At 47.3% G+C, this 14167-nt stretch overlaps 1 protein-coding gene across 4 annotated transcripts in view; it reads right to left on the reverse strand.

Annotated features, from left to right (window-relative positions):
* Positions 1 to 9857, reverse strand: part of ASH2L (ASH2 like, histone lysine methyltransferase complex subunit) — a 36657-nt gene extending 26800 nt beyond the window's left edge. The window contains exons 1-4 of one of the 4 annotated variants that reach the window (XM_088480385.1): positions 9729 to 9857; positions 8146 to 8212; positions 1617 to 1759; positions 1435 to 1523 (exon numbers count right to left, since the gene is read on the reverse strand). In XM_088480385.1, coding sequence (XP_088336511.1) covers positions 1435 to 1523; positions 1617 to 1759; positions 8146 to 8212; positions 9729 to 9814 — 385 coding nt within the window. In that variant the 5' untranslated portion in view covers positions 9815 to 9857. The other 3 variants (XM_088480388.1, XM_088480386.1, XM_088480387.1) reach the window with 3 other exon arrangements.
* Positions 9858 to 14167: the final 4310 nt, after the last annotated feature.

A 14167-nucleotide genomic window follows, 5' to 3' on the forward strand; every position in this document is an offset into this window, starting at 1 on the left:
TAGTCCCATGGAAGATACATAACCATTTTCCCCATTACTTATACTTCTATGGTAAAGGCAGGTGGGTGTGTGAGACTATCAATGGGAACATAACCTTCGAACTGTACTTCTAGATAAGCAAAATGGACACCCATTTGCTATAGAATTTTAGTAGATGGCATTGCATAATGGAGTTGTAGTCACTATGGGTCTAATTCTGAGTCAGACAGTGGCAATGTCAGACACAGCGAGATGTGTTTTTCATCTGTGCATGCATCTGAGTTGCAACGCACATGCATACCGATTTAGTTTGTACAGAGTCGTAGAGCAAATTTAGATGCACGGCAGCAGAAATGTAAGGGGTGTTCCTGGACGGTGACTGGGAGGTAACAGGGTGGTGGCTAAAAAGAGGCTGGAGATGTTGCGTCTTATAGGTGGGCCGCAAACGTGTCGCTGACACTCAGCCGCTCACATAGGAGGCCATATTCAGATGGAGAATCTGACCTGCCATAGAGCTGGTGTAAAAATCGATGGGGTGTCTACAGACTCTGCAAGTGGCCATCTCAGACACACACCAGAAAACTTTGCAGCAGCATTAGCATAATGCTGTCAAAATGCAAGTTCAGCGGCGACTGTGTAGAACTCAGAATCAGGCCCTCTCTCTGTAGCTGTCAATTAGCTTATTACCGAGTGTTGGAACAAAATTGTTTAGATGACTTGGGCCAAAGTCATTGGTGGGGGGGGGAGAATTCAATTGTTTTGTCGCGGCCGCAGCACCTGTTGTGCTGTTGAATTGCCGTGTCACAGGCACCTAGGATTTCTGCTCGCACCCTCCTGAGGTGGTGCAGAAATCCACCCAGGTTCGGGCATTTAAGCGCCCAAAATGGGTGCGACGTGCCATAAGTAATGGCCGTCCGTGGCACAACAAATTAATATCGCCCATCACTTTAGACGACAGCTGCTGGCGCATGTAAACAATTGAATTCCCCCCATTGAGTGAACAGTGCAATAAGTGCTTTACTTCAGTATGAGGCTGCAGTACAGTAATTCCATGTCCCTTGGCAAGAGAGATACATACAATAATAATGACATACCCAACTGTCCTTTACTGCCAGGAATAGTCCCAGATTTCACAAATGTTTGGCCCTGGAAATAACCCAAATTCCCAACATAGGTCCACTGAACAGTACAATACCTCTTATTTTGCATGCATTTTTCACTATATATTCTTAAAGCTATAAAAAGTAACCTTTAATGAAATGGGTATTCCAAACCCAATTTACCCATTACAACTATTGTTGATCTTTGCTGGAAGCACTGATATTTGTCATTTCCAATCATGTGAGGGCACTGGCTTGGCCTGGTGACGTCACATTTGTCCAGTGTATTGTGCATTTCATTAAAATGTATTTTATGGTCTCTACTGGTTTCTATTGGCCATTATTGGTCACTTACTGGCTTGCTTTCTCAGAAAGTAGGTGTTTCCACTGTGATGACACATATTACAATGGAAGCTGTAATTCGTCATAAAAGGAAGACAGGACCTAAAAACACAAAAATATCCATTATAAATGCATAATTCTAGCGGTCTATATTACTAATTTCACGAGAGGTTCCTGCAATACGGGGTCACCTACGTGGTATCTATCCCAAATGTTTCTGCTCCAAACCATTTCAAACAAAGGCTACACTGTAGTTCAATATCTCCTAGTTGGCGTCCATTTTCCTCATCCACGGAGCCAGGCTGAGTGTCCATGACTTCACCTTCCGCAGTGGAGTCCTGGAACAGACAAAAAGTTATTACAATCTTCACTAAGAACACAAGGCAAGAGGCATAACCCACATCTGAGTAACATGTCTAAAAGAATTCTAAAGAGTGGGAATACTTTCGTTCCCTTACATCCACTACTAACCAGTAGCTTACATGTGTGTACGCAGTGTTCAACACCACAACAAGACTGACTAATGAAGGCACAGCAAGCTAACTTAGCCAGTTTAACTGCAGGAGAACCAACTTGGGGTGTCTAAAAAGACCAGGATCCCAAAGTATACAAACTGCACTCACTCCCATATAGTACAGAAGTCAGCGACCCTCCCCCCCATTGCACATCAATTGAAATGATAGATCTGATGGTGTTGACGCGCTTTTATTATGTACCAATAGAAACAAGCTTATACTGTTCATGTCTCAGTACAAATGTGTCGCTCAAACTCCATGCCCCTAGCTTTGGGCACCAGGAAAACTCTTTTTCTGTAACCCTACTGTACATGCAAACAATTACTTATTTAATGTCATCTACAAATAATGGCAAAGCCTTTCTAGTTATTGAATTTGACTTTAAATATACCTAATGTAAACAACTTAGAGAAAATAAAAAAAAATATGAGATATGGTAAGAACTTACCCTTGTTATCTCTATTTCTACGAAGTCCATAAGGTTCCACAGGATACCTTGGGGTATAGGCGATGGCGGCAGACATCCAGGCACCACAGAGTTAAATTTTCAGCCTCCCAGGATGCACTGGGGTCCCTCTCCTATACCCCGCCCCCGAGCCTCAGGCCACTCAGTTTCGTAACAAGCCATAGGCCGGAGCAGGAGCAAAAAAGAGAGAGAAGACAGTCTGGAACACACAAGAATCACATTCTCACCAGAAGGAGACGGAGAAACCGGTGACCAGATCAAAGCCCATCTGCAGTACAGGTGCGACAGGGCGGGAGTCCTGTGGAACCCTATGGACTTCGTAGAAATAGAGATAACAAGGGTAAGTTCTTACCATAGCTCATATTTTCTACTTCAGGGTCCATAGGGTATCCACAGGATACCTTGGGGATGTCCCAAAGCAGTATCCTTTAAGGGTGGGGACGCTCCTGTGCTGTAAGGAGAATCCGCCACCGAAAGGAAGCATCCTGAGAGGCGAAGGTATCAAAAGCATAATACCTTACAAAAATATGGACAGATGACCACGTGGCTGCCAATCACCGCTGAGGCGCCACGTCGAGCTGCCCACGAAGGACCCACAGACCTAGTGGAAGAGCTTTAATAGAGGATGGAACAGGAAGACATGTGAATCCATCCTGCCAAAGTTAGCGTAGTGGCAGGCCAACCCTTTGTATGGAAATCAGAAAGGACAAAACAGAGAGTCTGATTTCCTAAATGGACTGGTACGGTCAACTTAAATTCTTAGCGCCCGTACCACAGCCAAATAGGCCTCACCAGCAGACAGGACTGGGGAAGTAAAGGCAAGCACTGCCCTGTTCCTAGGAAAGATGAGAAAAAGGGAGGTCTACATGACAGAGCCTCCCATTCTGAGATCCTACTGGCCAAATTAAGAGCCAGAAGGAATACAGTCCTAGCCGTAAGCCATTTGAAATCCACTGAGCCCAATGGATCAAATGGCGGTCCTCAGAGAGCCCTAAGGACCACAGCCAAATCCCAAGGAGCCACAGGTGGAACAAAGGGATGCTGAATATAACATACACCCTGCACAAAGGTGCGGACATCAGGAAGAGTAGCAATCCTACACTGAAACCATACTAACAGGGCAGAAACCTGCACCTTCAGGTAAGCAAGGCGAAGACCGTTATCTAAGCCCACCTCTAGGAAAGCCAACCTCTGGATATCTGGAATACCCGAGGAGCCTAGCCTCTAGGGCGACACCTAATGGTAAATTCTTGCAGATAAAAACTTCCGAGCTCTTAGCATGGACAGAGCCCCTGTTAACTATAGAGCTGGAAAAAATCCTAGACCTTAAGAGGGCAGTCTCCACCGCCACACCATCAAGGACAGACAACCCAGGTCTGGGTATCAGCCAGGATCCTGAGACAACAGGTCCGGGCGTAGAGGCAACAGCTTCGGAGTGTTAATTGAGAGGCTCCGAAGATCTGAGTAATAGTGCCATCTGGCCTACGCTGGAGCTATCAGCAGGAGCGTGCCTCCTTCTTGCTATTACTGGAGGAAGAAGGGATAACGGAGGGACGAGGTACACAACTTGGAAGGTCCACTGGACCTACCTACGTCTATCAGAAGAGTCTCATCTCTGAAAGGCTCCACTTGTTCACCAGAAGATTGAACACCTCCTGATAAAGAGGACATTTCCCTGAATGCACGTCTTGACGGCTGAGAAAGCCTGCTTTCCATCTGAGGATTCCTGAATGAACACTGCCGATGACGGCAGGGATATAGCCTTCCACCCAAGCCAGAATTCGGGACACCACTGTTAGTGTCGCCTGACTTCGGGAACCTCCTAGGTGGCTTACATAAGCCATCATGATGGCGTTGTCAGACTGTACCTGCACGGTATTTCCGTGGAGGACCTGTCCTGCATGCTGGAGAACCTTGAATACTGCTCAGAGTTCTCAGATGTTTATGGGAAGCGCAAAAACTACTGGTGTCCACCTGCCCTGGAACAAGTGTGGACCCGTCACTGCTTCCCAGCCACGGATACTGGCGTCCGTCGTCAGAAGGACCCTGTCCGCAATCCCAAAGGGGGTGCCCCTTGTTTAGGTGAGCTTTCTGCAGCCACCAGGCCAGAGAGAGACAAACCTCCGGGGAAAGTCTATTGACTTTATCCTATGGGGCAACCCATCCCATCCGGAGAGGATCAAGTTCTTTAGAGTGAAGTTGGATACTCCACCATGTCGAACAGCGACATCCTGGAACCCAGGAACCACATTGCCAAGTGAATAGACACTCGGCGACTCTGCATTACAGGCAAAGGTACGCAGTTGCCTGCAGAGATCTTTTCCTCAATCACAAAGATCCTCAGATGTTGGGATATGGAGCATCCTCTGTGAAAAATCAGAGAGGACCATTTCCAGTTTATCAGTCAGCCCTAACATAGCAACACAGATATTGTCCGTTGCATATGGCACTGAAGTATCTCTGGAGACCGTGGTAACAACAGGAGGTCACTCGGATAGGGTAACAAGCGGACCCCCTGCATCCGCAGGTGGGTTGCCATAACTACCATGACCCTGGTAAACCGTGAGGCGCGGAGGCCAGACCAAGGGGCAATGCCAGAAACTGGAAACGCTTATCGACCACTGCAAACCTGAGGAAAACACTGGTGTGCTAAGAAAAGAGGGATATTCAGGTAGTCACCCTGAATATATCCGACACCACAAAATTCCCAGGCTCCATTGAATGATGGAATGCAGGGTCCCCCTCCCGAACCGAGGAACCCTTAAGAATTTGTTGAAGGAGTCGAGGTTGAGAATGTCCTGGTAAGCCCCATTGGGTGTCTGTACCAGAAAGAGGATGGAGTAATACCTCGTTCCCCTTTGGGGCAACGGAATAGGTACTATAACTCCTGCCTGGAGCATAGAGTGTAACACCCTCAAAAATTACAGGGCCTTGTCCTGAATTGACAGAAGACCTGTAACGAAAAACCGTCTGGGAGGCTTTTACCGGGAAGAGAGGACATACCTTCAAGAAAATACTTCTCTTACCCCAGTGTCCGTGGTGGTCAGACACCAGCACTGGGCGAACTGGAGAAGCCGGCCTCCAACTCTGGGGGCTCCCGAGAGGAGGCCCGTCCCGTGAGGCTGAAGGCTTATAGTCCAACTTGGGAGTAGGACGTCTTGTACTCCAAGCCTGTTCTTATGGCTGAGCAGATTTCCTGGCTACTGACTGTCTTGGAAAGCTGTATTTTAGACTTACCCTGGCCTCACAGGGCCGAAAAGACAAAGTCCCAGACCCTGATGGGACTGTAGCCGATGGCAGACACGCAGACGTAGCTGCTGCCTGCAGGGCCACAATTGCGTCCAGACGAGGGCCAAACAGGACTTGTCCCGTAAAAGGCAAAGCATTCCAAATGGAATCTGCGTCCGCTTTCCAAGAGCGCAACCACAGGGAGCGGCAAGCCGCTACTGCTGCCGAGGAGATTCTGGAAAGGAGTAGGCTATATGTAAGACCGTCTCATTATGAACGTGGCAAAGTCTCTGAGAATTTGCCACTATCCACCTGCTCTGCTGGAGAGTCAGTGTGCAGAGATCCAGTTACCTACTCAGTGTTCCATGGCTCTGGCCCCCCAGCACACGGCCATAGCCGGCCTGGAAGCCCCTCCATCAAGGGAATATTGGATTTTAGATATATTTGCACCTTGCAATCTGGAACCTCCTTCAAAGAGGACCTGGAGGGCATGGGCAATGTAGCACTCCTCACTAGGCGTGTAACATGAGAATCTACCCGTAAAGGTAACTCCCATTCGGAAATATAATTATCCGCAAAAGGGGTATGCAAAAGGTCAACCGTTTTTGAGGCTGGAACCGCTTACCTGGAATTTCCACGCCTCCTCCAAATGATCCACCTGACCAGATAGAGGAATTACAGTGGCAACACCCTTATCCTTAAAGAAGGCATATTTGGATTTAGCCACGGGGGATATGTAATAACCAAAGCCGCACGGACTGCCCGTAGAAGGCCAGGTATATAGACTTTAGACCCAGACTACGGCTCCTTTGCACTAAGGGTCTCGTGTCTGAAAAAGTCAATAATGTCACAGTCATCAGACGTCATGTCTTTACCCGTCTGAGACCCGAAAGGCCGTTTAGAAGGCCGAAATGGTGACTCCCCCTGTAAAACGTCCATCAGGTGCTATACCATTTGGACAATAAATTCACCCCCACAGGCTCCTGCGAGACCTGGGGGGGCGAAAAGCAGGATACACTGGGGTACCATCAACTGTCCAGGGACCCCTGCATGTGATGAGACCACCACAGGCTGCGATAACCCCTATGGGGAAACGCAGGGGGCGTTGCCCACAAAGGCTGTAAGCATCTTAGCCAGCCGAGGGCGGTCCCCTTTTTTTTTTTTTTGTGCAGGCACAGTGACAGAAATGGGGCGTGATATATAATACAACATGCCCTCCATAAACCCTCAGCGTCTACATATCCCTCCGCTAACTGCACATGATATCAGTACATTATAGCTGGAAGAGGATATCCTCGTTCACTTTCCGACATGAGGAGTGTGAACGGAGCGTATGTGACCTCCCACACAGAAAAACCACGTTTACTGTGAGGTAATAAACACCCTGCGACACCGCAACGCAAGGGCTGTAGCAGAAGAACAGGTATAGGAAAAGGCTGACAGTCAGAAATGAAAGTACAGGCAAACAGCGCTAGCATTTAAGTCACATACAATGCACAGATAACATCCTGCATTACAAGCACTGCGATCAACTACACAGACCAGAGCCTGGTAGGAAACAGTGCTGCATACACTGACCTTAATTGAAGGAGAGGTATGCGGGGGACCCGGACCGCAATGGCATCTGTATCAGCTTCCAGCAGCGTTTGCCATCCCCAGCACATGTAGTGAGAAAATGGCCACCGAGGAGCGCTGACACAGCCCGCTCAGACCGCTGTGGAATGGCACTGTGCAGCGGGGGAGACGCCGGCTGTGAGACAGGGAAGGCGTTCTCCCCTGGCGTGCTATTAACCCCTGGAACGCCGCGCTGTACCGCACATGCTGCGGCCCGCTGTCCCTGGTGGTCTAGTGGAAGGCGCAGGATCAGTACCAGGCCCCACGCGCAGCCGGTCCCCAGGGAGCCCCCTGCCTGGGGAACAAACAGGACTGTGTTACCGGCGGGTGCCCACCGCGGGACCCCGCCGCTTACCTTGTTCCCCGTGCATCCGGCCACAGTCCAGGTAGCCGGGGATCACCGCTAGCTGTGACCCCAGCTACCTACCAGCATCCCCGGATTGGTACCGGCGTTCTGGTACCGGCGGGGTGTAGGAGTGACAGCATGGACGTCAATACTGACTGTCCTAAGCTGGAGCACTCTAGTTGTGCAGCCACAGCTGCAAAGAAATATTCAGGGGCCTTAAAAAGACCCCCCTCTGTACGGTGCGACTGGTCCGGCCAGGCACCTACGAAAACTGAGTGGCCTGAAGCTCGGGGTATAGGAGAGGGACCCCAGTGCATCCTGGGAGGCTGAAAATGTAACTCTGTGGTGCCTGGATGTCTGCCGCCATCGCCTATACCCCAAGGTATCCTGTGGATACCCTATGGACCCTGAAGTAGAAAAAAAGAAATAAGGTTGTACAATGAGGATCAGACACAAATAGGGGAAAGGTGATATTCTCTAGAGAACCTTAAACCTAGGTGTATATGGCCACAGAACTTCTAATAACCTTAATAATCCACTATGTACATTACATACCAAAGCGTCCTTTTCGTTGGAAGACTCTGTATCCAGCCCAGCTGCAGAACTCAATTGAATGGAGTCACTGTAATTAAATATTGTGTAATATGGACTTTTGTGTACAAATAATAGAATCACAACCAACAGTAAAATTATATTTGTATTTTCTAAGCGTTGATGGAATTTAATTTTATAAACCGATGAGGTGGTAATAAAACATCTTTATTTGCTGAAACTGGTGAGCGCCCTCTAATTTGCACAGATGGACAGATGCAATATAAATCTGCTGGTACACACAGTGGATTGGTGCTTGATTTTATTTTGTAAACCATACCAGTACACAAAGTCTGATTTGTTGCTACAGGTTACATCCTCAGCTTTGCAGGGAGCAGCTGGCCATACACTATACGATAATTGTTCAGATCAGCCAATGAAACGCCTGTTCTGACCAATTATCGTTTAGTGTATGTACATAAATAATATTCGTTCAGTCTGAAAATGGCTGACAAGTGGTCAGAATTGCGTGATTGGATTATTAAATCTGTCTGATGCCCCTGACCATCGATCAGCCATTTCCATACTCTTGCAGTGTATGTAGGTGTGCTGATCACGGCTCCTCCCTGGTCATCTGCACTTTTGCGCATTCTATAGCCAACATTACCTGTGGACCAGGTGAATGATTGTTTTGAACCATTAAGCTATGCAAAATGGGTGGCCCAATATATAGTGGAGAATATGCTACTTAAGATTAACGGCTTTAGTCTTGAGATCATCCAATGCCACAGAAGAAACTTGTAACACAAGCACACTACAAAGTTGGTAGCAAATCAAGCTATACTGCAAAACACCACGGTGGAAATGTAATAGCCTGCGTCTTGCAGGCATCAGTGAGTCTACGGCAAGTCTTAAAAATGTTTTGAATTGGCAATCATATAAATGCAAAACCAACAGATCAAGAGATGCCCGGGACCAGGTAAGTAAATCGCTGCTGCAACATCAGGATTTTTCGATCTATGCTATTAATACATCATGTCCCCAAAATCAATTAAAGAAAAAAAAAAGAAAACACTGTATCGGGCATGAAAAATGGATAGATGCCCATTCCTATACTAAAGCATAGCGAGAGATCGGTCTGTGACTGTGATTAGCAGACAGTGACCTGCAGGCTCACTCAGCAAGAGATAGGAGGGCAGATGTCCTATGCATGGAGTAGCAGCAACTCGCAAACATCTGTCATATAAAGGAGACACGTTACTACTGGCCCTCCAGCTGCTGGGGGAAGGCATGATGGGACTTGTAGCAACTTATATAGTGAACATAAAGCTGCGTCTCCCCAACATGCCATTACCAGCCAGAGAGACATGAGCATGCACGTCATGCTGGCACTTGTGGTTCTTGCACAGAAGATATAGTGCCACTGGCATCATGCATGTATCACAGGAAACACGTGTGTGTATGAGAGGAGTACACGGAAACCGCCCACACCCTCCCCCGTGACCCGCTCACTGGTAACGCCCGCACCGGCGCTGCTGCTCACCCCGCAGAGACCACGTGTGCAAACACCCCTCCCTCTCTACCAACGGACCACTCTTTGCGCTCACCTGCTCCGGTTATCCCCGCCTCCTCCCGGGCTAGAGCCAGGGCCGCCTCCTCCTCCTTCTCCTCCCACCTCCGCACCCGACGCCATCTTGATACACAAAAACACGTGACCGCAGCCGTGGGAGGAGTCAGAGGCGGGGCTCGGCCGAGGCTGCGCGAACTCCGAGTGCGCACGTCCTTGGCCATCTTGGGTAAGGGCGGGTTGGGGGCGGTGCTGCCTAATCCTCTATATTACTACACTACTGCTGCTGCTGGGGAGAGAGCGAGAGCGGGAAAATGTAGGCCGAGGTCACATGATACAGCGTGGCCCCTCCCCCTCACCGCTGCTATATGTTTGTGCCTGCGCGCGCCGCCGCGTCACTCAGTGTAGCGCTGTTACTGTGTCGCAGACTCGAGTGGGCTCAGGCCGGGGGCGCTTTGCTGAATTTGTAATTTACAAAACAAAAAATTGCAATGGTTATGTAGGCAGGGCGGCTTTTTGCTAACACCTTCCACAGAGCGATATTCTGTGTGCACCTGGAGAATGTAATTAGAAAATAACTGTTTTTATTTTGTGACGAGATTAAACACGCAGACATGGCGGCTATGGGAAAGCAGCTGAGGGGGTTTAGGTCCAAACGGTTCATGTGGTTGCTGTATGTTAGTAAGATGGCAGCAAAATGAGAGCACCAGGAAATAACGTATAATAGAGGCTCCACTGTCACTGCTCCACGTACACTGCCATCACCCAGCTAGACAATATGAGTAAGTCTCTATATCTCTGTCACAACAACCCCAACCCCTGAGCTTTTTGGTTTACATCAGTTTTGATGTTGGCTACTTGACTTAAGGCCCCCATACACTGTGAGATTCAAAGTTGGTAAGATGAGTTGTACGATTGCCCTTGAAATTCTTCCCATTTTCATAAGATGTGGTCAAATGGTGTACGATTGATGGTTACGATCATGGGATAAGATGCATAGAAGTGTATCACATCATACACGATCAGTTAAGCTCTCTGCAAAACCATCTGATCTGCGATCCAACTACAGGACGGCGGGGACGCTCATCGGGGTTGCAGAACACACAAAATACACCCATTTTCATGCGTACAACCTGTTGTAACTGGCCATATCGTGTAAAAAATTGTCCCGTGTATGGGCACCTTAATGGTGCATACACACGGTCAGATCTGTCAGATGATCGACTTTACCAACGATTTCAGACGGTATTAAAATTAATGAAATCGTCAAACTCTTGACTGCAAGCACATCAGATGTCAGATACAATCGGGAACACGCATCATTCATCGTTGCAGGCCCACATGTCAGATTTACTTTCAGATAGGAATGAACGATTTTTCAAATTGTTATTGTTCATATCTGACAACAAATCTGACAGTGTGTATGCACCATAAACTGTAGGATAAGTTTTGTGGATTTAAAAAAAATTAATACGGACTAGCATATGTAGACAAAAATACAAGTCTTTACATAATATAATATCATTGGTCCATTTTATACTATTAGCGTATACCCCGAACCCTGCTACTAATATTTATTCAGGCCTGACATAGCTATAGGATGCACGAATAAAGCAACTTTTTTCCCCTGGCCTTATAATAGTAGACGTGACACATAGGTCCTCTCTGCATACTAAACTAGTGTGAATGTAGGAGATCAGGACCAGCTGGGGTTATAGTGGGCTTTGCCCTCATGGTGAGTGACATTTAAGCGTTAAGCATGTGAATGACCTATGCGTACAATAAAAGTGTCAAATGCTAGAAATTGTTTTGTGCTTGTGAAGCATACTAATAGGGGTATTCAATATGGGAGCGATAACATCGTTTTTGCGTTAATATCGCAATTATGACGTAATTATCGCAGGTTTTAGTTTTACACCCTATTCAATTTCAAAGACTTATCGCAGTTTTGAAAAGTCTTTGATAAACCGGTGATAACTTTTCACCATTGAATAGGTGTCGAAAAAAAGTGCAGAATTGGGGTTTAGGGGTGCAGGCTTAAAAAAAAATAGCCTGCACCCCTGGGAATGACATTTAAAAAACTGTCAAAAAAAGTTTAAAAAAAAAATAGGGACACCCCAAAAAATTAATTAAAAAATTGGGGTGAAAAAAAAAAAATGGGGAAAAAATGATTAACAATAGGGAAATAGGTTCAGGGCTATTCTGCATGTATGCAGCAGGTGTTTTCTAGAATAGATTTATAGCGGCAGGTGCACAAATGCAGAATTTTTAAAAACGTACTTTAGGGACATCAAAATATGCTAGTACCCATTTTCATATACCCCAAATTTGATGGGACCACTTAAAAAAACGAAAAAAAAAACCTAAGTGCTCTTCTGCATCACTTCGTCAATGTCGGGGAAAAAACACCTGCTGCGGCTATTTAAATCCCTGACTTTCAATTAAAGGCTAAAACGGGGGTACCCATAGTGATTCCCCATGTTTTTACTACTTTAGGGGGGTCTTACAAATTTTTTAAGGAAACATTCGTAACTTTACGCAAATCCAACTTCGGAGGCTCCCGTTTTCGTTAATTTTATATTGAATACGGGGATAAGAGGGCACGCGCCCCATACTTTAACGCAGGTAAAAACTCTGATATGAAATGTTAACTTCGACAGTGAAGTTAACGTTTCATATTGAATACCCCTCTAAGTGTGCATTATGCTTCAGATGAGGGAATGCATTTTTTTTTAATGAATTTGCAGTTTTAAATTGTAGGTAGCCCATATTTCTGATCCCTGGTCCTTTCTGCTCAGCCATGTCAGCTACATTGCTGTGGCAGACATGGACCCTGGGCCCCAGATCACATACGTAGGTTGACCAGATGCACTTAGGGGAAAAAGAGGACATAAAATTTTAAGTAATTTAAAACTAATTCAATGCACAAAATGTAATAGTAATAATAGTGTGAATAGAATCATGTAAGTTATTTAATGTTTAATATAACTTTTTCATCTTAAAACACTTTATACACACAAAACAAATCATGACTTAAGGTCGGTACACACTAGACCAGGGGTGGCCAACCAGTCAGAGGGAAAGAGCCCAAAAATATCTGTAGGTATGTCAAAGAGAAAAGATCATGCGTGCGCCAAAAGGTGCACTTGCCAAAAAAGGCATGGCCAGCTAGGCCATGCCCTTGGTATGATTTTTGTAGGAGCATGTAAAAGCGTATGCACACAATCACTGGAGGGATCTATTAAAGTGAAAGAAAAAGCCATAACAATACAAAAAACATTGACAAAAACATCTACATAAAATATACTGAAACAAGCCAGATCCACATAAAATACACTGAAAAAGCCAGATCCACATAAAATACACTGAAAAAGCCACATTCACAAAAAATACATTGAAAATCAAACATTTCCATAATACAATCCAGCCCCCTCCATGTGTCACTCCAAGTTGAGCTCCGCCTCCTGTTTGCAGCATGACATCACCACGTCGCCCATACATGCATCCAGAGCGGAGCAGACTGCTGCAACATAAAACGAGCCTCCTCTGAACAGCTGCGCGATTATCAAAGGAGGCAGTCGGGAGCCGCAAGTGGCTCAAGAGCCACAGGTTGGCCACCGCTGCACTAGACGTTGTCTAGTGTGTAACGATCTCATTAGCGATGCGTCCTGGCGGGGTGCCAGCATCGGCAAGTTCATACATACTTGCCAATGCCGGGAGCGACGGCGCGAGAGTCGGGGCCATACTGTATTCGGTAGCATGGCCCCCACTAACGACGTTGCCCGTGTCCGACGGGCGATATTGCTGTCGATGCGCGGGAGCGCACAGCGTTAGTTACATTGGGGGTACACATTAGACGATGTTACCGACATGTAGTCGACAACAGATCGGACGCCATATCATCTAGTGTGTACCCGGCGATACTTTTCAGATGATCCTATTTCTACTTCAGGGTCCATAGGGTATCCACAGGATACCTTGGGGTATAGGTGTGACGTCAGTCGCAGGGCACCAAAGAGTTAAGCTTTCAGCCTCCCAGGATGCACTAGGTCCCCCTCCTATACCCCGCCCCCAGGCCAAGGCACCTCAGTTTAGTTTGGTGCCCGGCCGGAGTCGGGTGCACCTGTTGGAGTGGGGGCTAGAAGAGCCCCTGAAGCTTATTCTTCATGCAGCTGTGGCTGCACAACTGGATGAACAGCATGGACAGTCAGTCCTGACGTCCATGCTGTCTTCCCTACACCCCGCCGGTACCAGAACGCCGGTACTGATCCGGGGATGCTGGTGGGCGTCTGGGGTCACAGCTAGCGGTGACCCCAGATGCTCCGGACCATGGCCGGATTCAAGGGGGACAGAGGTAAGCAGCGGGGTCCCGCGGTGGGTCCCCGCTGATCACATGGTCCTAAGTCCCCAGGCAGGGGGCTCCCTGGGGACTGGCTGCAGCGTGGAGCCAGGCGACCAACCTGCGCTTCCACTACCCCC

The sequence above is a fragment of the Taudactylus pleione genome, unplaced genomic scaffold, assembly GCF_031769625.1.
Source record: "Taudactylus pleione unplaced genomic scaffold, aTauple2 ptg000253l, whole genome shotgun sequence".
Classification (NCBI taxonomy): domain Eukaryota; kingdom Metazoa; phylum Chordata; class Amphibia; order Anura; family Myobatrachidae; genus Taudactylus; species Taudactylus pleione.